A 26,171-nucleotide genomic window follows, 5' to 3' on the forward strand; every position below is an offset into this window, starting at 1 on the left:
GTTGTGAAGGATACAATACTTATATTTTGTTAAAGCTACACAATCATCCACCAGCACCTGTTTCCTCAATTAACTTAAAATTAAATTAACTTCCTTTACAGATGGTGGTTTAAAAAAAAACACTGTTTTGTTTTAAAGAGAAACCAAATTGTCTCTAAGAAAATGACTTTTAATTCAATTTATGAGCACTCACTGATAGGTCAACAGTTTCAAACCTTATTTAACACCATATTATGTTAATTTTTATAAATTATTCCCCTCTTTTTAAAAAAAATTAAATTATATAACGGAATGATTTAAAGTATGGCTTCAGAGTGGCTACCCTATGAGGTGTGGTGTTCACCCGTTGCTCGTGATGTCTGGGGCAGGTTCAAACCTGAACATGGTATGCAAGTTTTGCTGTACTTTGAGTTTCCTCTCCTGAGTGTGTCAGAAGTGTGAGAGCACGTGAAAGAGTTTGGATGCTTAGACATCTGGCACGTGCTCACTGCGAGTCTGCTTTCATCAGTGAGAGCAGGGCCAACCGGCAGCAGCCCTGCCAGTTTCTGGTGTTCATTAGTAATCCCGGTCGAGCTGCCCTGTGCCAGTTGTGCATAGGTCCCACTGAAAGATAACAAAAATAGACAGACATCAATCAGGAGGGGCAACCACCTGCAAAAGCCTATCTGGGGGTCACGTTCCCTCCACACTACAGCTGTTGTTGACACTTTGATTTGCACCAAAGCAGGTGATGTGGAATCACCATGAAGTGTGCTGACTTTGCATTATTCTCTTGATTTGTTGAGCAGTGTAGATAAAACTCCAGCTGCAACATAAAAGTGTGATTATACAGTGAATCAATAGTTAAGATCTTTAGGTACTTTGAGAATATTTTGATGCTAAAGCTTTTGCACTTGAGTAGGACTCTGACTTGAACAAAAACACAAAGACTCAAATTCCAGATCTAAAATCCCTGCAGCGAACCTGAGTGACCCAAACCTTCTCAACTCTGCAAATCTATCCAAGGCCTCTCTCAAACTAGGTCTCCATGTGCCATTCGTTCTCTTCTTTCATCCATCTCTTGTGTTCTTCTCTGTCCCAGGCCCAGTGCCCACCACTGACCGAGCACACAGAATAACCAATCCCCTGGCAGCAGAGCCAGTGCCACCCCAGCAGCAGGCGGCTGGCATCGGCGTCGGCCCATTTATTTTGCTGGGTAAGGGGGTTGGGAAACTTCGCTGACCCGAATCAATCCTCTTTCTGAGAGCTCATGAAGCTGTGAAGCTGCAGGGACTTTGGAGTGGAAGGACCGGGCTGCAGGGACAGGATGAACGGTTTAAACATACGCGAAACTTGTTAGATTTATCCCCCTTAGTTTAAAGCATCTGTAATCTGTGTGAGAAATGTCCATGCAGGGGTCTGTGCTCGCTTTGGGGAAATATCTCGCCTGCTTGGAGTTTATGCGTAAGTAACTTCTCTGTGGTTGAAATCTACACGTGCGCCTATCGCCGCTCTCGTGCATTTGTTTCTGTTAATAGTTTAGCAGTATGCCTCATTGTTTCATACTGTCACTGTCACTGTTTCCCTCTCTGTCGGTGTTTCCGGAGCTCATGTCCTCTTGTTGTCTCCCGATCGTGAAAAACAAGGTTTCTTTTCTTCCCCACATCCAGCCCGAGGGGTGGGATTCCGACACTAGTGGATCCGGCAGTGTTTTTATTTTGTTAGTGCAGGAATGTGCAGAGGGAAAGGGAGAGTAGAGGAGGGGTCGTGTTTGATACAACAGGAACGAAACCGAATGGAGCATTTTGATGGAAATGGAAGTTTTTTTTCCTCCCCCCAAAATGTTTCTTCTCTTGTTTTTACCGGAATCACCCAAGAACGGACACACGAAGCTGGAGGGTTAGACTCGAGCGCTGTGTCCTGCTGTGATTCTCATAAGCTCGGCGACGATCTCTCCTCATAGCAGGGACCCTCACCCGACCGACTCGGTGCATCTCTTTCTAGGAACTGTGTAATGATTCTGTGCACCCACTCCCCTTCCTCCCGTAAAGTGAAACTGGAGGGTTTTCCTCGTAAGTCGCAACTCCTTAAAGGAATTTGTGGGGGAGAAAAAAACGCACAAATGTGCTGTGTCGCAATGTTCAGGCCATACACGTGTTTGCGCTGCGCGTCCTGCATCAGGCTTTGTTTACGCGCGTTCGCGCCTGCGTGCTCCTGCTTAGCGTTTTTTATGTACTTACAATAATAACAGGAGAGTCTGTAAAGCTGCTTCTGATTAACAGTTTGTACAGTAACGCGACGCGTTTCTCATATGCACTCAAATGTGGTTTTAAGGTACTTTTACTTTTAGTATTTGTAATTTCAGAAGCCATCACTACACCAGAGTTAAAATTACTTCAAATTTTACATGTAAAATATGATCGTAAACCTTTAAGCAAAGATGCAACACATCACTAACATATTCATGCAAGTAAACTGTCCGGTTTTTGTGCTTATCAGCACTTTTTCCGTTACTTTTTATGCATTTGGCTGATAATCCTCTTATCTTGAATGGAGCACTTGTGTCATTTTCTCATTGAATTCAAGTAATAACAGCTCATTCGTGATGTGTTTGATATCATTTGAATGATTACTGACATAGAGCAAAGTAAAACTAAATATTCTTAATATGTTTTTCATTTTTAAGGAATTATTTAATGCTAATGTTTGAGCCCTGAAACGTTCAAACTTGAACTTGAGACAATACCAAACAGACAAACTTGATGATCTCATTCAGGGAGGAGGAACATGTGCAGCTGGGGGTCACTGCACATGTGCTGGAGAGTTTTATAACTAATGTTGCGTTAAAGGAGGCGGGGCCAACCCTTCAGTTTTCTTTCTTTCTTTCTTTCTGGTGAATATGCAAGGCTATTTTAAGAATGCATGGTAATGTGCTTTACAGATGCATTTGATGTGGGTGTTTTTCATTTGTTGGATATATTTTTGACAAAACGTTACAGCAAAGGCAGTGTTTTTTTCAGCAGCCTTAAAACATCAGTGACATATTTTGGCAAGTATGTCATTCATATGTAGTACTGAGCCCAGTTTCCAACTTGGAATTGAACATTTTTAGCCAGTAATGATGCGGCAAAGAAATGTCTCGATGCTTCCTAATCTTTCAAACAGCTGGTTTGAATAGTGCAGTGAAATGAAGCGGTGCTGTCAGGAAGGCATGCGTGAAACTAAAATGTCCTTTGTGTTTAAAGTCACACAGTTGTGAGTTTGGATGAACTCAAACAGGACGTACGATGGCAGTGAAACTGAATGTTTGTCTGGCGCTGAATAAAACAGGATGTCCTATCTGGTCAAAGCTTAGACAAAAGAGTCTCCCTGCAGGTTCATGAGAAGGCCGATGTAAATAATCATGTGCAAAGTAGAAGAGACAGCAAGTCACAGGCAACTTGAGTAACTGTAATCCTGAGGAAGTGTCACCGTGCTAGAGGTGCGATTGGTTTTGCTGAGGCAGGGAGTGACTTCCATTATTTAACCAGTATCACTAACATCACTTTGTTTACCTCTGTCATGAGACAATCATGGCTTGACGATGCTGTCAGTGAGCGCATCCTCTCCAGACGATGATTCCTCCTGATTCTGGTGGTTGTCACCTGTTAACGTGCAGGATAATTCCCTCTGACCAAGTAGACGTTTTCATGTACAGGAGATTTTGAAAAATGTTTTAAATTTTACTGACATAAAATGAATATGAGATTATTTGATAATAATTTGAGGCTAAAATCTACCTCAAGTATCAAGTGAAAGAATCCAGCAACACAACCTTACTAAGACACACAAGGAGGATAAACTAAGACATGAGTATTGAAACAAACTACAAAAACCCAGTTAAGCTGCCGAAGATCAACAAAGCAAACAAAGGATAAAATAATAACTAAACCCTCTTAAAGAAAACTAAAATTCAACAGCAAAACTGCACTACAAAATATCACCACTGCCAGAGAAACGTGGTGCAGTGCAGTTAACAGGTCAGCACTATTTAAATGGGCAGCAGCGACCCAGGAGCTGTAATTCAAACACAGCTCGAGTACAGCAGCACTGAAGAAGGTAGTTAAATCTGTGCTTCTCAAAAAGATATGACATGATATCAGTGTTGGGGAGTAACGGAATACATGTACCGCCGTTACGTATTTAAAATACAAAATATGAGTAACTGTATTCCGTTACAGTTACCGTTTAAAAAGGTGGTATTTAGAATACAGTTACTTTGTTGAAATAAATGGATTACACGGCGGTACTTCCCTGTTTCATATTGTGGCGGGTCAGGACTGTTTGGGTTTTGTTTGACAGCTACGTTCTGTTGTTCCAGGTGGCAGCGTTACGGTTGCCATGGTTACAGAGTGATGCTCTCTCTCTGCGTGTTTCCTGGGTGAGAGAGGCCTTTTTGTTGTTGTTATGCTAAGCTAATAGGCAGAATGCTACCGGTATAGCTCTAAAGAATGTAGCATCATAAGCAGTGTAGTCCGTGCTGCAGGGAGAATGGACTGCCATACACGTTATGTGTCTGTGAGCGAGGGAGGGAGAAAAAGGAAAAGTACGAGCTGTCATCGAGCAAAAACGGGAGCTGGAAGCATGTAAATATAATAATAACCACTGCAGCCAAGAAGAGAGCCTGACGAGCCCAGCTGTAAGTAAGCTATTAAGACTCGACTGTACACCGTGTTCGTGTTTTCCTCTGAAACAATAAGTTCAGTTGGAGCAGCCTTTCAACGCCTCTCTCTGTCTCTCGCTAGCAAAGTTGACCCAGACAACAAAGTAAAGCTAGTTTTCGGCTACGAGCCGACACAGAACCCACCGTATTAGCCAGAGGTCCCTTTACTACGGTTCGGAGCCGCGGACCTTCAGTAACAGTAATAAATCACAGCAATAGTACATTCACGTAGTTGTAAACAGCATGATAATATATTAAGTAATCCAAAGTATTCAGAATACGTTACTCTCATTGAGTAACGTAACAGAATACGTTACAGAATACATTTTGGGGCACGTATTCTGTAATCTGTAATGGAATACATTTTAAAAGTAACCTTCCCAACACTGCATGATATAGAAACATAAAATGTTTTAGGGCTATTTCTTTATTTTGTCTATGTATATTTTAAATGTTGTTCTAAAGGAAGGAAGGCCACATGCTGGGTGCAAGGGGCTGCTGGCGTAACTTTTTTCAGTCATTTTTAATTTTCTTTTTTTACTGAAAGACAAAAGCAGCAGATCAGTGGAAGTCGTCAGGATCACTCCTCTGAGCGGCATCAATGCGTGTACCACATTATGTAACAGTCCATCTCATGGCTGTTTAGACATGTTGGAACAAACCAAAGACGTTTTGTCATGGTGGTGTTTGAGGAAGTCTCAAAGTCAGTGAGGACCGCGAGGTTAAAACCTCAAATATATTACAGGTCTGCAGAAACAAACCAAACCAAAGTAGCTTTTGGTCAAAAGTGAGTCATGATCAGATGCTTTTTGTTATTTCATTTACCGAGGTAATGTGATGCTTAATTTTACGATAAATGGGGTTTTTTAACAAAAGGAAAAAAAGCAAATTGGCAGCTACAGTGTTGCCAAAATCTGTCACGTTTCTGCAGTCTTCCTGTGGAAACTCACTGAATACTAACCTGAACAGTAAACATGGGGCTAATCCTGCAAGTCATATTTATAAGGGTAGTGAATACGCCACAAGGGCAACAGAGACCCGAGCAGAGAGAGATCATGTATGTTTTAACAAGCTTTATTTAGGCTGCAAACATTTCACTACAATTCCATATTTTACTGTTAACAGCAAGACACCCAAAGCTAATTGATATTTACTACCTGTTATCATCAAACTTCTTATCAATTCAGTTTTAGTGTTTCATGAAACGAGAGCTTAGAAGGAAAGTTATAGACCAATTATTACTCAGTAATTAGGTCAGTATCGCAGTTACTTATATGAAGTCGTTTTAAAATGATCTGCATTTTTAATAACATCCGTAAGAAATTTTACAGTTGTAATAATCATTTATTAATCTATCTGCTTACAGGTTTAGATGACCAGCTTTTCAACTTTGACCCCTTTCTGCTTGTGTTTTGTTCTATACATACCACGCTATCTTTGGAGGCTAGTTAGTGTCAGTCTGGACCGTAGTGGTGGAGCACTGGCCTACTGACTGGTGTTGCACTTGATCCAAATTGTACATCTCCTTAAGAGCTGAGTCATAGTGTTACACTGCTGTGTAGGTCTAAAGGGTTGGGCAGCCCTGGAGCCAAAAACATCTCCAACATAAAGGAGGGAGAGTTAATACCAGGTGTGTCAGTAATTATTGTTTGTGCTTGAGGCAACAGCCACTTCTGTGGCTTCATAACACAGCACACACTGAGCTTAATATAAGCTTTGTTTTAATGAAGTGGAAGTTGTTTTTTAAGCATTTATGGAAATGGACAAAATTTAGCTAATATTAGTCTTACTTAATATGATAAGCCCTCACAAAGCGCTATATTTTGGACACAAAGCTTGAGAGAAAAGCCTTGCAGAGGACATGCAAGCTCCCCACAGAAACACTCAAACCCTCGCCCTTCGCCAACTGTGCTAAGTATAGCACCACCGTGCTGCTGGTTGTGTTTCATATTAAACCCACAAATATAATCACTTATTAACTTTCATGTTAAAATACTGCACATTCATAAACATCAACAAATGCTTAAAAAGTACTACTTACTTAACAAAACCCCCCAAAACTGCACTTATAAGTCCTCAGTGTTGAATAAATGTACTGTTTCTTTCCACCACTAGACCCACGTTACTGATTCACAGGACTTTACTCTTTCCCACGGTTACTATTTCCTCTTTACCGTCCTGCCTCCATTAGTTTCTGCTTGAGTTGACTGGATTTCATTGAAAGCAATGCCCTAAAGGGTATTCTGCTTAATAGTCTCTTTTTACTGTAGATCATGTTGTATCAAATAATACTAAGAGAAGTGAATGAGGACGTAAAATTATCAGTAACGTTTTTATTGAGCTCATAAATAAAAGCCAACAGTTATTTATTTATTTGTTTGTTTGTTTATTTTGCAAACAGAGGCCTCATCCTCTGCTGGTCATTAGGAGGAATGCAAAAAAGTAAAGTCCATAAATGTGCTAGTTTTACATTCTTTTAATTTTATGACCTCTGTGCCATACCTTATACAAAACCAACCATGCACATAAATAAATAATTGAATGATAGAATGAATTTGTAAATTTCTAGTTTTGTCGTATTCAGTCCTTGATACTTCAAGCCTGAATTCCAAAACTGTTGCAGTCCTTTGTGAAATGTAAATAAAAATGTGATGTAATATTTTGCAAATGTCATAAACACATATTTTTTTCCACAGTTCCATTTATGAAACATATCAAATGTTTGTTAAAATGGTAAATTTTCAAAGTATTTACAATTTCAGGAGGGAGGCAACTAAAGGCTGAAAAATGAAGTGAAGTAAAAACAAGCAGGCCGAGGAACATTTTTCTCCTCATTAAATGGGAGTAGGTCTGTAACATGACTGCGTGTATAAAAAGAGCATCTTCGAAGGACAGAGTAGTAAAGATGGGCAGAATCTTCAAATTGTGGAACAATTTCAGACTGATGTCTGTGTAAAATTGTAAGGACTGATTATCTCATCATCTGCAGTAGAGGTGGGAATCACCATACATCCCACGATACGATATTATCACAATACTTAACGCACGATACGATATTATTGCAATTTTTAAAAATATTTTGCGATATTCAGATTCTGTACATAAAGATAAACTTTATCAATATTCATTTTATCTAATATCAAAGTCTCACACTCAGTCTTTCTCTCATTTCAGTTTGATTGTTGACAAACTGAACGGTTTGTATTACAGTCTAGTCCAACTTAACTGAATCAACCATCTGGTACAATTATAGCTATTCTGAACTATGCAGTTTATGAAAACTATGCAGCCCCTTCAGCAACTGAAGAATTTGAAAGTAAATTAAAACAAAATATAATTTTACATTAAATAAAAAAGTTTTAAACTTAATTAAAATAAAACATGTCTTAAATTAAAATAAGTAAACTGTCATGTTTATTGCTGCCAAAAATAAGTTAAACACATTTGGACAGTGAAGGAATGTCAGGATTCTTGCTCAGAAAAAGGATCAACATGCTCTGAAGTCAGAGCACAAAAACCTTTTTTGTAACAAAATATCGATTTCTGCTGTCCCTGTATCGATACATTATTAGCAAACAAAATATCACCATACTACACAGTATCGATTTTTCCCCCACCCCTAATCTGCAGTACAAAATGTAATTAAAAGACTAAGAATCTGGAGCCTGTCCCAGCTGCCAGGGGTGAGAGGCAGGGTTCCCCCTGGACAGGTTGCTGTTCTGTCACAGAGACGGACAACCATTCACACTCACATTCACACCTGTGGGCAATTTACACTAACAAGATAACCTAACCCCACTAACTGCATGTCTTTGGACTGTGGGAGGAAGCTGGAATACCCGGAGAGAAGTTTCAGTCCCCATGCATGTAGCTATATAAAAACATTTAATATGGAAATTTTTGCTCCTACCTCTCTGGGTAAATATGAGTATATATGCCTCCCTATGTGTATATATACAAATATGTGCAGTAGGGAAACTACCAAATTTGCCATTTTGGGCGCGGTTTACACCAAACCATTGTCATTCAGCAGTAGCGCGCGCTCACAGGGTGGACACACATGGCTCGTGTTGTTGTTACTCCTGCGATCCACGTGAGCACGAAGCGGCGCTTCCTACTGGCTCGCGTGGGAGAAGAGAAAAGGAGGCTGTGCACAGGCCTTGCACAGTGAAGCCGAGGTACGGGAAAGTGAAGACACCCAGCCCTGGTTGTCACCCACAGGAAGACGTTTTTACGCGGATTGAAGGAGAGGAATCCCTCCCCATGCCCGAGGGTCGCGGTACGTCTGCGCATTTAAAATATTTGCGTTACACACTTGCGTTACACTAAGATTTCACTCTCTGTGTTTGGTCTCGCTGTCCGTCGCTGAAAGGTTGAAGTTTTGCAGCTGTGACTCTTTACAGCAGAGACTGTTGTTTGGCTGGAAGTCCAGCATCTAGACCCTTTTTCTTTATTCTCCAGCTTGTGTTAGGGTAGGAATTCTTGGAATGTGGCGTTTACGAAATTGGGAAGGAAAAGAGGAGAAAACAGAGAACACACGTTGTTGAAGAACAGAGACGGTTATTATGAGAATTAGCTGCATGTGACCAACATGTTTTCCCGAACCGTTTCCCTGGAGATGTGTTCAGGCGAATACTCTTGCAGTGTTTTTCCAGCATGGATTTTTCCACATTGTAAGAACTTGCCAGAAGAGCGAAACTTTTTTCCCCCACGACGATTTAAAGAACTTATGTTTCTCGCCAAAAACAACTTAAAAAAAGAAAAAAGAATAATAACATAATAGAAAAATAATTAAATAAAGGTTTAAGCTTCGTGAATGTTAGGAGTTGTGGCCTTTTGTGTTTTAATAAAAGAGAACTAGATTAAGCAAATGAATAAATAAATTTGATCAGAAAATATAAATGTTTCTAGAATAATTGTTGCCTACGTTTAAAAACAAGTTATTTAGTTTTGGTTTTGGCATTGCTAGTCTTCCCTACAGTGGAAAATCAAAACATAAAAGTGTCTTTGACAAAATGATTGTTGCTTTTTTACTTTATCTTGGAGCCTTTATTAGCATTTTTATTAAGTCTTTTTTTATTTCGACACTGTATGTCCTCCAAACACGACTATGCGAAGAGTAACTGTGTTTTGTGTTTTTAACAAAAATGAATTGGTCAGAAATATTAGAGGAATTCTGCTGTTTTTTGGATTTAACAATAGTTTTCGTGCAACAAAAGATGTGTTTGTTGCACAAAATGAGAAGTCTGACACCTGAGCAGGTATTTGCAGGCTTTTTCCCAGGTTAGTTGTTTAGTTTAGACATATTCATTGTTTTTGGCAGTTGCTGCCTTATGTCAGTTTGGAGTCAAAGCGGTCCTGTTTTCTTTTGTATCATGTTTAATGTGTCAGCTGGTTTCCATTTGATACTGCATTCCCTGGCTGACTCTTCTATTAGATTGTGCCAAGTATTCAGAACTGGTTCAATGGTCCACTTGAATCAATAATGCAATAGAAATGAAAAGAAGTGATAGTGATTTAGTGTTTTGATCTGGCACAGGAAGTCAAATCAACATGTTTCATAACAGAGCGCAGTGACATGTAATCGGTTACCAGAAAAGACGTGATGAAGTAGGAACACCTAGGAGAAGCATTGCAGCGTGACTTCAACCAGAGGGAAGTTACAAAACACATCACATGATCGAGTGAGCGGACGTTCAGTCTGCAGGGTTATCCCATTATGTTTCAAAGTAACCTCGAATACTGAGTCAGGGTTGTGTAGTTCATATGTAACCGATAAACACAATCATTTGTTTTTATGTTTCAGTTTCTTGTTTTTTGGGTTATTAACAAGAAGCCTGCATACCTTCTATCTAAAAAGCATTTAAACCTCAGTCATAATCTTGAGTCATAGAGCAGACGCCCTCTGCGTGGATGCTGATGGGGACTTTAATGTTCTCCAGTCGTCTTGCAGGTGAGCATGAAGCTTTCAGGCATCAAGCATGATTTAAGCCACATATTTGAGCTCACTTTTCCTCCTAATGTGCAGTCAAGCTATAGTCAAGCTTCCAGGAATTAGTGCATTTTTTCTTTCCTGCATCGTGTCTTCAGCATTACATCATTATACGCTGGATTCTCGGAATCAAAAGCCAGTTCCAGTTTTGTTTTAGAGTAACATTCCTGAGACATTATCACTTCCTTTTATGTTTTTTGGACAATTTCTTTTGCAAAGAATGATGTCAGAATTATTGCAGTAGAGCACCACCTGTATAAATTTTATATTATCTTACAAGACTACTTGTAAGTAGAATCAATAATGGCACTAAATAAGATTACAGTCTTGTCAGCATCCATACTTATCACTGACACTGATGGGACACAGCTTGGTAGTGTTTGGTGCTATAAAAGCATCCACATTTAGTGTGTGGGTACTTAGTTTTGCTGTGGTCATTCATTTTTCTATGAAAGTGGTGAAAGATGTCCAAGATAACGTCTTCAGATTGTTTCTTTTAATCCGATAGGAAGCCAAAAACCCTGACAGAGTGGCGAGACGACTTCCTCTGAACAGAATACCTCTGACAAATAAACTGAATAAGATAGCTGAGGCTTTAAGAAATGTCACATATTCAAAAATAATATTTTATTGTGTTTTCTGGGGTGAATGCTTTTCTAATATATTATTTTCAAATCGTGGGTTCTATATGAACCAAAGTTGAAAACATTTAGCTCCTATACAAACCAAAGCTGAGGCTTTAGTTTGCTCTAAATCGTCTGTTTGAGGCAGTTTATGCCCTGGCGAGGTGTCCATCCACAATAGAGAAGAATTGTCCCCAGAGTATTGGCCCGATTTTTAGAGAAACATGCACCCAGACATCATTATTGGGTGTTTACGAAATTGCAGTCAAGGTCATATTTGCCAGTTTGCAGGCAGAAAGCCTGTGAATAGAGATGGATTGTGAGCTGAATGAGCGATTGTGTCATTCTGGTTTCTGCTCCCCAGTATGATCATCTCTGGCATACTGCTGTGGCTGTAAGCACAGAAGCCCCGCCCACCTGATATTTGAACTTTAATTGTGAACGTCCGCCAGTGAGAAGAAAAGTTGGCTCGACAATAGCTTTTATCTGAGTGGGTGAGAGAATGATATGGAAACAAAAACTTTATGAATTGAACATGTTAAATATACTGAACAAAATGATGTATTTAAAATAAATGACATGTGGCACTAAATAAGAGCACACTGACAGCATGTCTTTTATCCTGTCTTCCTTCTGTCACCCCAACCAATCACAGCAGATGGCCCCGCCCCTCCCTGAGCCTGGTTCTGCCGGAGGTTTCTTCCTGTTAAAAGGGAGTTTTTCCTTCCCACTGTCGTCAAAGTGCTGCTCATAGGGGTCATATGATTGTTGGGTTTTTCTCTGTATGTATGAAGCGCCTTGAGGTGACTTTTGTTGTGATTTGGCGCTATATAAATAAAATTGAATTGAACTGACATAAAAGTGTCAGTGTGCTCTTATGACCAGTTAAATGTTTCAATTGTTACAAAAGAACACAAGAAAATGCTAAACTGAATTCTTCGGTCTCTTCCAAATAAATAAGCTAGTCATTAATACAAAATCAGTTCTAAATAAAAAAGCTGTCTTTGCACTATATCGTTTATTTTGCGCAGATTCAAGCCGTCTTAATTCAAGTGGGCAGTCGGCCTTATATGGATCAGATGTGTGACTTGACCAACAATCAGATATGGTAGTGAAGTGTGACACAGCTGTTCAGCTGTCTCTCTCCACTCCATGTATAGCTGGGAAAGTGCCGTCTGTGGAGTTGATAATGAGGGTCAATTACTTTAACGAGCCACTTAAAGTCGACATTTTCGACTCTGCTTTACTGGCATCGTGTATATCCACAGTATATCCTGCCTTTGTGGAAACTTCGATGCAGTGTGGAGTGCGGGCTGCTCAGCTTCTTTGCCAGTCTTCAAACAGCCAAAGTATCTCCACACTGCTGAATTCCTCTGACCCTTCTTTTCAACACCTCAACTTTTGATCCTCGGGCTGTGTGAGTCAGGGTGGCACCACCAGTGTTTGGTGACACTTTCACTCCAGTTTTTATTTACACTTTCTGCTGTCATTTTGTCTTTTGTCTCGTTCACACATGCTGGTGTCTGCGGCTGCAGCAGCTCAAATATTAGCACAGGTGCGCCTCCTACGCTGTATGTGTCGGCCTAACCCAATGTGGCTTTACCGCTATCCCAACAACACGATCGTTCTGGCACAGCACAATTCTCAATGAGTTCAGTCAACTTCATAATGACAACATTGTCTCATATATGTATAAAATTATTTTAGGTTAAATATTTAGTTTTATCCAGCTCTAGTATACGGTAGATTAAGTGTTCTAGTGAAATTGAACCACTGATCTGTGAGCATGTAGCTGATAAAAGACAATGTTTAAAATTTCCGCATAAGTTTAGCGTGAAATTTGCTGTACACCAGTTTTTCTGCTGGGACAATGTGTCACAATGTGACACATTCAGACTTTGCATGTGCTGAGGAACAGATGAGTTTTCCTAACTTGAAAAACTGGTTCCCTGCTCATTGTTAATTTTCTCATGGGTTGAATGTAAACAGGCGGTTGTAGCCTGTGCGGGCCTGTCCTCTTGGGTGGATGCTTGGAGGATGAAAATCATCACAGCAGACTGCATTACTCATAAAATATGTAATTGTTAATATAAATGGGAATGGTTGATGGTGCAATAACCGACGGCGAGCCCTCTGAAATGTTTACTGTATGTGTTCTGTTGGGTTGTCGTCTTTTGTCCTGGACGTGTTTGAGCAGAGCCTGAAGATGCTGACAAACACCGTCACACAGGCAGCGCAAAGTGCACGTGCATAACTTTTTGGGAATTGTGCAGTCTGACACCTCAGGCCAGTGAAAATGCCTGAGCAAGGTTTATCACAATTCTGGAAAGAAAGTGTGGGTACCTTCAGCGCTCACAGACAAGCACATGTAAACACTTTGCGTGTAGTGGACAGGGTGACAGTTTGGGAGATATTCTCACTGATATTTTCACAGGATTTAAACCTTTTTTTTGTTCCTGTGTGTGTCCAACAAACAAATTTCTGTGTGTATTTTACCATCTGAACACATCCTTGCAGAGGGCTTCCCGAATGGCTCAGTTAATCTGTCAAGGAAGCAGGGCCTCAGGAAGAAGGGTGGGGCGAAGATGAGGCGCAGTTTGTTTATTGAATGCTCAGCATGTTGTGCTGATTTGGCTCTGGTCCTGAGCTTCAGGCTACAGGTGGATGTTGCCTCTTGTGTTTGATGCTTTTCTTTGAGCCTGCACTGAAGGTGAACTGGGAACCCATTCAAGCTTTCTAAATGTTCTTTTAAATGCATTAAGTCAGTGTCTAACATGGAGGTGACTGAGCCTGTGTCCCACTGACTAAAGTATTGCAGTATTTGTACATTTGCATTATTGTGGACTTGATGTTTTTGGTGACATTCCAGAGAAAAAAGTGGATTTCTGTTCAATTGAGACAAATATTTCTTTCTGCTGGAACTTCACATTCAAAGCATTTACCTGGCAAATGTTTAGTTCACTTTTATTATAAACTAGTAATGTAAAGAGCTCAGATCTTGGAGACACAAGACCTTTTGTCAGTTTTCAATATTCGATCAGCTTGTAGTATAGGGGTGGGTTTTGATAATCAATTTATCAATTAAAATCGATTCTAGCTTAGATAACGTGATATTGATTCATTAAAATCCTGAATCGATTTTTTAATATAAATTTATTTTGCCCAAAACGCCAGAATCTCTGGTTAAACCTAGCAAAATTTCAACAACCACCAAACAGCTAAAACAGTAAATGAGAGCAGCTACACGGATTCTGCACAAAGACATAAAAACAAAGCGTGGACCCGCTGATGGATCAGAATCAGTGAGATGTCGCCTTTCTCATCCGACGGCACGGACACGGTTGGGGCTGAAAGCCGACAGCTCGCTGATTCTGATGTTTCGGTGGGTCCACGCTTTGTTTTTACGTCCTTTTTGCGCTGATTCTAAAGCTGTTAGTTTGATGTCTCTCCAAACAATATTGACCGAACCAGCAGCAAAAGAAGATCCAAACTACGCTTCACATCGTCATGAATTCACTCTGACTTTTCCTGTTTTGCTTCCACCACACTTCATGCACAGCTCTCTCTGCATACTTAAAGAACAGTTTCCTGTCTAAAAATCTTTTCTGCATTATTCGCTTGCTTGTTGCGCACGTTGTTTACAGCGCTGTCGGAAGCAAATTAGTTTTTTTTCCTTTTACTTACTTCCAAAAAGAAAACCTAATTTCTGCCGTTCAATACTGAACAAATTTAAACTTTTTAAAATTATGCAAAATGCAAAACGCTGTGTCTCTAATAAAACCGCTGTAACTTCAGAGGTAATGTTCATGTGTTGATTAATGGTTTTCTTTCGTTTTTGATGTACTGCAGAATATTTTTATAAAATTCCAGGCCAGGAAAATTGCCTTCATGTTTTTCTGTGTTTTATCTTCAGCTACTTTGACACAAAGGCCTCTGCTGTGACGCTCACACCTTTGATAAAGTCTTGCATGTGTCAGCTTCCTTTTTATAGATGCAAAAATATGTAAATGTACTGATCTGAATTATAATATTTCTGACTGTCTGATGCAAAATTCCCAGAATTGAATCGATTCTAGAAATCAGTGACGATACCCAGCTCTATTGTAGTATTGCTTGAAATAATTTGGCAGACATAGCAGGCAAAGGCGAGAGACAGACAGTCGCAGTCTGGATTCAAACCCAGGACCTTCTAGCTGGTGCTAACCATCGCACCACCGTACCGCCCAGCCCCAAGTAACAGATGAACAGGAGAGTGAAACCCGAGTGCTTTAAACTAAAGCACAATCTTTTTTTTAAGGTCTGGATGGAGCAGGATAATTTACGGTAGATATCCTGTCACATAACTCCATGAGAAATGTTTCCGAAAGGCACAAATGCAGGCTGGAAGCCTTATACTCTGTGGATAAAGACACAGACACCTGGAGATGTGACGGCCAAGTTCTGTTGTTCTAGTTCTCTGAAGTCTTCTTTAAAGCCTCCCTCTGCATAAGTGCCGCTGATGTGTTGTGCAAAGTCTCTGCAGACGAGTCCGTACACTCACAACAACAGCACGGACCTTTGGACTCACACTCTAGGATGAAATTTGCATCAATCAGACCGTAGTGGACTTATGGATGCAGAACGTATAATCAGTGTGAAAAATTCCCGACCCATAAATTTGTTGGGAAGGAGGAAATTATCCACAGAGGCCAAAACTGTTTTGTGTACCAAGCTGTAAATATGCTTTTTAACTTTGTTAAACTTTAACATGAGAGTCCCAAGAAGAAGGAAAGAAACTTCCTGTTGGCTTCATATTTCATTTCACATTTAAACATTGACTGATCTGTCTAGAATTCAATATAAAAACATAACTTTTATATTATATATCAACAGAAAAACACCTACATCTCACACTAAATGATTGGTGGCACACTGCCAATGATCTGAATCTAAATGAGCTTTTTTCTAAGTGTGAACTTTGTGGCTTTCAGTAGCTTTTATTATTAACTCAAGCTGTGGTATTATAAGTTGTTTGTGTGCAGCTATGCTTTGCAGCCATAGTGAATGCAGGATTTGTGCCAGTGTGCTTGCATGCTAGTGCACTGAGCACTTGAGCAATGGTGGGACTCTGTTGTGTGTGTGTGTGGGTGTGTTTGTGAGATGCCTCATTTCCATCCAGTGCAGCGTGTAACAGTCATCCTTTGGTCCCTGTACTCTCAAGGCTTTAGCCTCCACAAAGCGCACTTTGTCACTGTTAATAGGCCGGGGCCTGCAGCTGGGGTGCAGTAAGCAGCGGCCCCTTCTTGTTGCTCTCACCCTGCCAGAGGGGATGATGCTCAACTGGACTGAGATCTGGGGAATTTGGACACCTTGAACTCTTTTTCATGTTCTCCAAACTACTTAAAAAATTTCGAGTATGGTAACTGAGGCCAGAAATGCCCTAAACTAATTCAATTTGAGCCTAATACTATAAAGTATGTGCATAGTGGGATAGACTTGTAAGGTGCTAGCTTTACCGTTTGTCAGAACTTCTGTTTCAGTCACAATAGTCTTTGCTGTGCACGTTTAACCTGTTTTAACCGTAGCATCAAACCTCACCAGGCTACACAGGTTTTATCACTCCTGTGTTTGGCAGTTAAACGTGTTCTTCTTTCAGGTGCATTACTTCAACTTTCAGAAGGTATTAGTGCGATACATATTACCAGACACGGGTAAAAACAAGGCAGAAGATACATTTTTGGAGAAGGAAATGGTTAGATGTTGTTAGATACAATGCAGTGGGTATTTAACCGTCATGAGCATCCTGGCCTTCCTATCTTGCTGCCATTACTTCCAAAGGTAAATAATGCTGCTATCTGTCCACAAATTGTTAAAGAAAATCAGTCTAGGCTGTCCTCTTCCACTGCCACATGATCCAGTTGCAATGCTCACACTCCCATTGTGAGCCAGTGGTCAGCGAGGCCGTGGCTCGCACAAACATGTTCTTATTACATTTTTGCATTTGGTCACAGGCCTCTGCAGTGTGACAATGCCGGGCATTCTTCAAATCAATGTCTGGGTAGGTCTCAAGAGCGACGACAATACGCGATTGTTCTCAGCGTCTGCTCCAGTCCACAGAGATGTCACACTCGAGGACTCTGTCATATAAACTTTAACGGTGGGGGCCATCAGATGAACCAGTTATTCGGTGTGGTGCGTTTGTGTGAGTGGATTTCAGTGGATCAAAGGATCAAAACAAAGCAGGTGGTCAGATTTAATGATGAGCACATCATCATTTCCTTCAGTGCCCTAAATCACAATTCACAATAGCTGTTAGCCACTTTCTGTCTTCAACCTTTTACTGGAATTTATTTTCTGAAAATAAAAATAAAAAATCTTGATGATGCTGCAAGAAGTGCATGATTTTATTTTTTTGGGGGGGTGAAAGCGATGTCTTTTATCAGTTAATACTGTGCATTTAATTAGTTTTAAATTACAGGTTTTGCATGCAATCAGAGTAACACCAAACAAATCTGATCATCACTTCATAAGTCATGTATAAATATAAACAATAAAGTCTCTGATACTTAAAAATGCACAGGTGTATCACCCAACATCACTGTTGACTGATAGTAACCAAAACTGTATGGATAATCATAAAAAATATTCTTATTTTTATGGGGAGCCAGTGTGGGGAAGTCAAGGTTTTGCTCTTGTCTTGGTGTCTGATTGTGTGCTTGTCTTTGTGTCCCTGCAGTGTTTCCTGTGTGGCGTGGGATTGGGGCCAGTAGTGGCATTGGGTGGAGCCAGGGCTGGGCGCGCTGCTTGAAATGGGACCCGAACAGAACAGACCTAGCGGCGAGAATACCGGTGTTTGACTACCCCGTGTGGCTCGTCCTCTGCCGTGGGGGGCGAGCCAGGCTCAGGGAAGTTTGTCAAAGAGGGAGGGGTGCCATCAGGCTTCCCGCAGACATGCTTAGCTTCAAACTTCCTCAGCTCTTCGACATCCACCAAGTCCCCAAGGTAAGAAAGTAACCTGGTGTACCCAGGTCCGGTCTGTTTGTGGGTTGGTTCTATTCCTTTGATGAACGTATTCTTAAACTCTTATTAAGGACTGAGAGGTGAATGTAAATACATATGAGACGAATAAGTAGCCCTCCACTCAAGTTTAAGCATTTGTGGCATTACACAGCATTTCAGAAGGTTAATTGCAGAGAAGCTGCAGTGCTCTATTATTATTATTATTATTATTATTATTATTATTATTATTATTATTATTATTATTATTATTATTATTATTAATAATAATAATAATAATAATAATAATAATAATAATAATAATAATAATTAATATTATTATTATTATTATTATTATTATTATTAATAATAACAATATTAATAATAATAATAATAATAGTAATAGTAGTAATAGTAGTAATAGTATTAATATTAATATTAATATAATTATATATATAATTAATATTATTATTATTATTAATAATATTATTTTTAATATTAATATTATTATTATTTTTAATATTATTATTATTAATATTAATAATATTATTATTAATATTATTTTTAATATTAATATTATTATTATTTTTAATATTATTATTATTAATATTAATAATAATATTATTTTTATTATTATTATTATTATTATTACTATAGACATCAGTTATTTGTAGAAGTCTTCAGAGAAATGATTTAGTCAATAATCGTGTCTATAAAGCCAAGCATCCATTCTTCTGTTTATGTAATGCATGTTTATTTTTTCTTACTGTCTTATTTAACACCAGGAAACGCTCAGGTTTGTCTGTCAGGATGTGACCCGGCCTGACGAATGACTCGAGCCTCAAACAATAGCGATGCCAAGAGATATTTTTATGCCGTGTAGTCAGTTTGTTCCATGTAAATGAGCCGATGATGCGCTACAGATGAGTTTGCAACCTGTTTTTTTTTTTTTTTTACTTATTTTTTTGCTGTTCTTGTAGTATGATAATTATTGTTTCATCAGGTTGCATCATTTAATCAATGCACAGGCACAGAAGAGAGAAATATGCTTTAAATATAGTTGTTTTTTTCTGAAAGGAGGGGGAGAAAATTTATTAATTTGATCAAATAATCAGGTTTGTTTTAGTTAGTTGTAACTAGTTTTAATTTTGTCTCGAAACTTTTGAAAGCTCCTAATTGCAATATTTTCACCACACCCTTAAGAAATGACCACAGTGTGCTACACAGAGTCTAAACTGTGTGGGAAATCCACAGACATTTAGGATTTTGTCTCACTTAACCTTGATGATAAATTGCATAATATTATTTTTATACCTCCGTGTTTGTATTTTTTTCTTCCACGACCAGGATTTCATGTGTTTACCTCCGAACCCTGACCCACTGCACCTTGCAGCCTTGCAGACATACAGCCAGTTTCACAGACATGCATTAAGCCCAGTCATAGACATAAAGTAAAGGCAAGTTTATTTATATAGCACAATTTAACAACAAGGTGATTCAAAGTGCTTTACAGAGACATTAGGAACAAAAACAAATAAAAAGCATGATTTAAAATTGATTAAAACAAACAAACAGACAAACAATCAAAACAGATAAAATCAGTAGTTAAAATGTAAGTTTTGAAATTTAAGCTTTAGTGTGGATTTGGTGCTTTATTCAAATGCAGCTGAGAACAGGTGAGTCTTCAACCTGGATTCAAATAAACTGAGTGTTTCAGCTGATCTGAGGCTTTCTGGGAGTTTGTTCCAGATATAAGGAGCATAAAAGCTGAATGCAGCTTCTCCGTGTCTGGTTCTGACTCTGGGAATTGATAAAAGACCGGATCCAGATGAGCTGAGGGATCTGGAAGGTTCATACTGGGTCAGGAGGTCACTGATGTATTTTGGTCCTAAACCATTCAGAGCTTCATAGACCAGCATCAGAACTTTAAAGTATATCCTCTGACGGACAGGCAGCCAGTGTAAAGACCTCAGAGCTGGACTGATGTGGTCCACTTGTTTGGTCTTAGTGAGGACTCGAGCAGCAGAGCTCTGAATGAGCTGTAGTTGTCTGACTGATTGTTTTAGGTAGACCTGTAAAGATGCTGTTACAGTAATCAAGCCTACTAAAGATGAACGCATGGACTAGTTTTTCCAGGTCCTGTTGAGACATCAGATCTTTTATCCTTGAAATATTCTTGAGGTGATAGTAAGCTGATTTTGTTAAGTAATCAGAAAAGTAAAGAAATCTCAACTGAAAGAAGTTTAGTTTAAGATTAGGCTTAATCCATGTCTGGGAAACTGAGCCATAGTGTATTTGCACACAACGGTTCTGCCATATGAGGGTTAATCTTCACACTTCAGCAGAAAAAAATCGTGGTAGCTGATTGTGGCTGTGAGCCTGTCAGCAGGAGCCAGAGCCCTGCAGTCCAAGCATCTGCTTTGGCTGCCGTCCTCCCTTCTGTAGTGACCTTATCTCATAAGTGACAAATAGTTTGCATGCAGCAGTTCTGCAGCAGGGTTTCCAGCCATGAGATCAGTGTGTAGACTAAAATTAGGCCCTTGGTTTTCTGTTATTAGAGTTTAAAGAGTTTTTTTTTTTTTTTAACATATAAAAACATTAAAAACTGTTGCTGGGATCAGCAACATATACTCCAGTTATATTGTTCTACTTTATTTTTTGAGTTGTGTACGGTCCGGTAATACCTGTAAAAACCAACAGCCTTTAATATAAAGCTCGCCGGAACCTGGTGTGATGAATAAAGTAGATCTCAAAAACCCAATCATAACATCTAACGTGTTCCCATCGACCTGAACTTTCCCTTTAACTCCCTGCAGTCTGTGCTGTACTGTAATCTGTGTGAACCGGCAGTGATATTAGAGCCCTCCTGCTAAATATTTACATAGTTGTCATCTTTGTTTGTCTTAACATCTTTTCCTCTTACAACATCCAGATGGATCCGGTCATGGATGTTTTACCGTAAAGAAACAAGTTTTCACTACATACTGTAATGAAAACAGTGGTGGAACTATATACAGACACTTTAAGGGGCTAGATAAAAACAATTACCACCAGTAAAGTTCTGCTACATATTTTTAACTTTTTTCTGTAGTTTTTAGTGCAAACTTGGCTTTTTGTGGAAATGATCGTTGTTTTTTAACGTTTCTTCCACAAGAAATCAATGAAAATGTAAAAATATCAGCATTTTAATGATGAATATCAAAAGGATCTAATAAGGTTTTATATTTAGAGGAAAGTGAAAATGAACATGTTTATTTATTTCATTTAAATACTGATATTGGCCTCAGAAAGCCAGCATCATTAGGACTGTAGTGTAACTAAACGATACAGTGGTTCTGCAAACTCTCTGCGCACTGATGAAGTTTGATGATCAGTTTTTCCTTTTCGAGGATTGGCTGAATTTCACACCCGTCACCTGGATTGTCTGTTTGCTCCGCAGGTGTTCAGGGAGGACGGCATCATCTCTGGATACCGTCACCCAAGGAGCTCAGCACTGGACTGTATCCTCAGCAGCTTCCAGATGAACAACGAGACGATCAACATCTGGACCCACTTCCTCCCAACATGGTGAGTTTTGTGTTTGGTGTCCTTTCATTCACACCAGGCTTGAACAAGTCCAGTTATATTCATGATCAAAGCAAGAGGTAAAGGGAACATCTGTCAGCGTTCCAGCTGTGTAAACACGACAGAGTTTCTAAGGATCACTGAAAGTCAGAGATTTAAAGATGTAATCTTGAAAATTCTCATAGTGCTGGAGAGAAAAACAGACAGGTGGGGAAATGTGGAGGCTACATCTGCAAAATTCACTAAGTAAGCAGTGACATTGCTAATTAACCCTTTAAAGCCGGTGGGAGCGGGCACGCTCTGTTTTGCGTAACTATTTTTAAATCCCAGTAGCTCTGCAACCACGTGAGCTAGCGCAATAATTTTTTTGCATATGAAACTGGAGGAGTTGTACTTACATCTTATGCCATCAGCTTGTCCTCGGTCACAGTTTCCTTCCACATATAGCTTTGCAAAAACTGCATAAAAAGCACTTGCAGCAACAAAAACATAATATTCCAGAAACACGCTTTGCCGATCCTATCGGCTGTTTATAACACTTCCCATCAGCGTGAACTATCGCATGTCCGCCATGACCTGCTCCAAACCGGAAGTGACGTCATTTTGCGGAAATGTAGTTTTTTACTATCAGGGCCTTATGAGCCTATAGTGGTGTTTTTAAAAGTTATATTTGACTTTATGACTTTCTGTGTCATTTCTGGGATGCTTAGGACTCATGTTGCACTGCTGGAAATAGTTTATTTTAATGCATATGCTGTTTTTTTGTTTTTTTTTGTTGTTTTTTTGCAAATTTGCATTATAATATTTATTTTCGTTTTTCCTGCAGTATATAAAAATTGGTGTATTTCAAAAATAAAACTATGAAGGCACTCAAAATAAATTTCCTGTGGTGGGAAACTATTTTGTGCAACTTTTTTGTATTTACAGTTTTGAGGGATAAGCCTCTTAAATTTCTCTAACTAGAAATATATGTTAAAAAAACAAAAACGATTTTCAATTTTTTTGTAGTTTATTGCACTTTTTTGCAATTTATGTAATTACTATGCACTTAATGCAGACATATTATTAAAAGTTTGGCTATAATGGTTGTATTGATGTATATCAACTTGAAATGCTCCCAAAAATGGCTCCACAGCATGTAAAAATATAATATAAGCTCTGGCGGACTTGGTTCTATGGTAGGTCTTAAAGGGTTAAGAAACACAGTCACAGAGTACTTCTCTGTAGTAAATCTACAACCTGGAAACAGAAGCATATGCCAACATATTACACAGCAGCATCAGTTGCATGCACCTGTATGGGGTCACATTTTTATTTATATATATATATATATATATATATTTAATTTGTTAATAAATTTTTGTAGGTACTTTCTGTGGCGTTTCTGCGTTCTCTGCTCTACCCTGAACTTCCTGACTGACAGCTACACCTGGCCGCTGCTGGTGTACATGATGCTCATCTGCGTTTACCCCTTCACGTCCAGCTGTGCACACACCTTCAGCACCATGTCCGCAGAGTCCCGCCACATCTGCTACTTCTTTGACTACGGAGCTCTCAGCCTCTACAGCTTAGGTAAAGAAACCCCCGGTGGTGGAGTCCTAAAAGCATTTTTGATGTTATTGTACATTACCAAGAAACAGGACGATCTCGAAATCCTAAAGAGGAGTCGGTAGCTCTTTTCACACTCCTCTGAGATCACTCTTTCTCTATTTTGATTGTTTCCCTGAACAATCCCAAGGGGACACGGTGTGTCATTTTTAAGAAGCACGCCAGCACTGCAGAATCAGAGGGATGTGAAGTCTAACACTGCAGTGTCATCACTCTGTGATATTGGCTTTGCTTCTTATACAGACATCAGTTCAGCTCTGTTACCTCCCCGTCTGCCTTTGTTAGATAAAAACAGACGGCCGAGGTAAAAAACAACACTAGAGAAGACAACAAAAAATGTATATATAAAATAAGTAACTACTTAGCAGATCTGTGTAAAAAGCAGAATGAAAATGTTAACTTTGAAGTAGTTGTGCATTATAAGAAGATTATTTTGTCTCGATTTTTTTGTTTGTTTGTTTCTGGGAGACGTTCTGAGCTGTCACATCCTTTTTACCCCTCAGCTGTGAAAAGTTGATGGGGTATTGTCATCATCCTGCTTGGGTGGGAGGCGGGTGGTCAGTGTGGACTGTAATAACTCATCAAGGAAGTCACCTAGAATTGATGCCAGATACTTGTTATAGCGAGCTGTGGTCTTCATGAGTTCTTTTTCAGCTTAGGGAGCAGCTACACGCAGCAAGAAATATCATGAGATTTCACTTTAGATTAATGCGTCACATGGTTTTGTGTCATCCTGTCTCAGTTTGAGTTGTCTGAGTTACAGTAAGCTAAAGCTACGTTACTTCATGGGTCGTGCCGCCCGAGACAAAGTCTGAGCAGCCTGCTGCTTCTGAGCAGCAGGATGAGCATTTGGAGGTGAGCTCTATCCAGGCTGGTTGTAGGTAGTAAATCTTTGTGCACGGGGGGGGGGGGGGTTGAATGCAAAAGTCTTGACGCCACAGCGGTGTTTAATGTCTGGGGGTGTATTTTGTTTCTTTAGCGCGTGATAGCGTTACTAGGTAACCAAATATCAACGGAGGAAACAACGTAATGCTCAGAATTTCATCTCTTTATCTTTTCCTTTGAATTACGTGAAGGAAAGAGGTTTGTTTATAGACCGTCTCCTCAGTCTCTCCATCTCCTGGTAAATAAGTGGTTTTAGATTCCACCTTAAGAAAACAGTTTAGAATATAAGACACAGAATAATTTAGATTTAACGGGTAAAGGCCGAGGTGCTTGAAACACTCCAAACCACAGTAAAGTCAGACAGTTTGAGGCGGTTCTGTTTTATGAAACACATTTAACAGGCTGATCAACCATCATGCATCTTATTAAGGATGACTGCTCCTTTATTAAGGTCTATCTATAATAGTGCATCTATCCTATCCTAAGAGATGAAACGTTGCTTTCTTTCTCCTCTGAACGGTTTGCATGGTAAGTTTCATTCCACAGTAATATTCAAAGCATTTTTGCTTGTGTTAGCCTTTGAGATTATATGGAAATCAGACATGCCTCACACTCAAAGCACACGGAAACAATGTTACTCTCCTTTCTGCCACCGTCCTGAAAGATGGATCGGGTTTTATGGCTCCAGTATTTGCTTGATTTCATAACCAGCTCTCCTATGAATAGTATTTCCCTCTTGCATGCACCTGCTTTTAAAAGGAATTTCCAGAAAGAGGGAACTGAACATTCCTGTTTTTTAAGGAAGGTTTGCTTGTTGCGCAGCTGTTCATTTGCAAACCTGCCTGCATATTTGAGGGTGAGCACATACTAGAGCAGATCAAAAAAATATAATGTGTTCTTGATGCATTAGTTGTAAATATATCAGGCTTTTGAGAGCATAAATGAATGTCATTTTCAGAAGTTTAACATTTTCATTGGTCTTCGGAAATTTTCTATGAATCTAAGATAATAATAAACAATCCATTTACATAAAAATTAAAACTCAAAAGCATCAAATATTTCACCTTATTTTTAATAAATATATAGTATATTCAAATTAACTTAAAAAATAATTTATGAAAAAAATGTATCTATTTTTTAGGATGCACTAGTACAAGAAGACAACTTGATATTGATTGATATACTGCTGTTGGCCCATGGCTGGCCCATGGCTGGCCCATGGCTGGCCCATGGCTGGCCCATGGCTGGCCCACGGCTGGCCCACGGCTGGCCCACGGCTGGCCCACGGCTGGCCCACGGCTGGCCCACGGCTGGCTCACGGCTGGCTCACGGCTGGCTCACGGCTGGCTCACGGCTGGCTCACGGCTGGCTCACGGCTGGCTCACGGCTGGCTCACGGCTGGCTCACGGCTGGCTCACTAGTAATCTACCACAAAGCTTCTTAGGGCCAAGATTTCCCCAGTTTAAAATGCTCAAAAGTCCATCTCAGGAATAAGATCAGCAGGCGGTGTCACTGCAGGACAAAAAGAATACAGCGCACACTCGGTGGTCGCAGGCAGAGCCTTGATTGTGGCGTTTTTCTCCAGAGAGAAAGATCAGAGCTACTTATTTGGGTTACAAGTCCCACGTACACTATGCACTGTTCTCTGCTTCATATAACAGTCTTTGATTTTAGTTAACAGCCTCATTTAGTTTCAAAGATCTCTATGACATGCTTCTCTTTCTGCTTTGATCTTTTTTTTTAAAGTATTTAAAGTAGAAGTCACCAGTGTAATATTAATTAATAAAAAACTATTTGTAAAATGCTAATTTTCTTTCTTTGGTGACCCCCTATTCTTTTTGTT

The 26,171-nt window shown here is 39.5% G+C and overlaps 1 protein-coding gene across 1 annotated transcript in view; it reads left to right on the plus strand.

Annotated features, from left to right (window-relative positions):
* The first annotated feature begins 1,185 nt into the window (after positions 1-1,185).
* The window catches only part of paqr6 (progestin and adipoQ receptor family member VI), a 33,228-nt gene continuing 8,242 nt past the window's right edge, over positions 1,186-26,171 (plus strand). Inside the window, exons 1-4 of the mRNA XM_085178309.1 lie at positions 1,186-1,443; positions 18,012-18,277; positions 21,711-21,838; positions 23,202-23,407. Of these exons, the coding sequence (XP_085034435.1) occupies positions 1,383-1,443; positions 18,012-18,277; positions 21,711-21,838; positions 23,202-23,407 (661 nt within the window). The 5' untranslated portion in view covers positions 1,186-1,382. The remainder of the gene's footprint in view (positions 1,444-18,011; positions 18,278-21,710; positions 21,839-23,201; positions 23,408-26,171) is intronic.

This window comes from Neolamprologus multifasciatus, chromosome 11 (assembly GCF_963576455.1).
Source record: "Neolamprologus multifasciatus chromosome 11, fNeoMul1.2, whole genome shotgun sequence".
NCBI classification, from domain to species: domain Eukaryota; kingdom Metazoa; phylum Chordata; class Actinopteri; order Cichliformes; family Cichlidae; genus Neolamprologus; species Neolamprologus multifasciatus.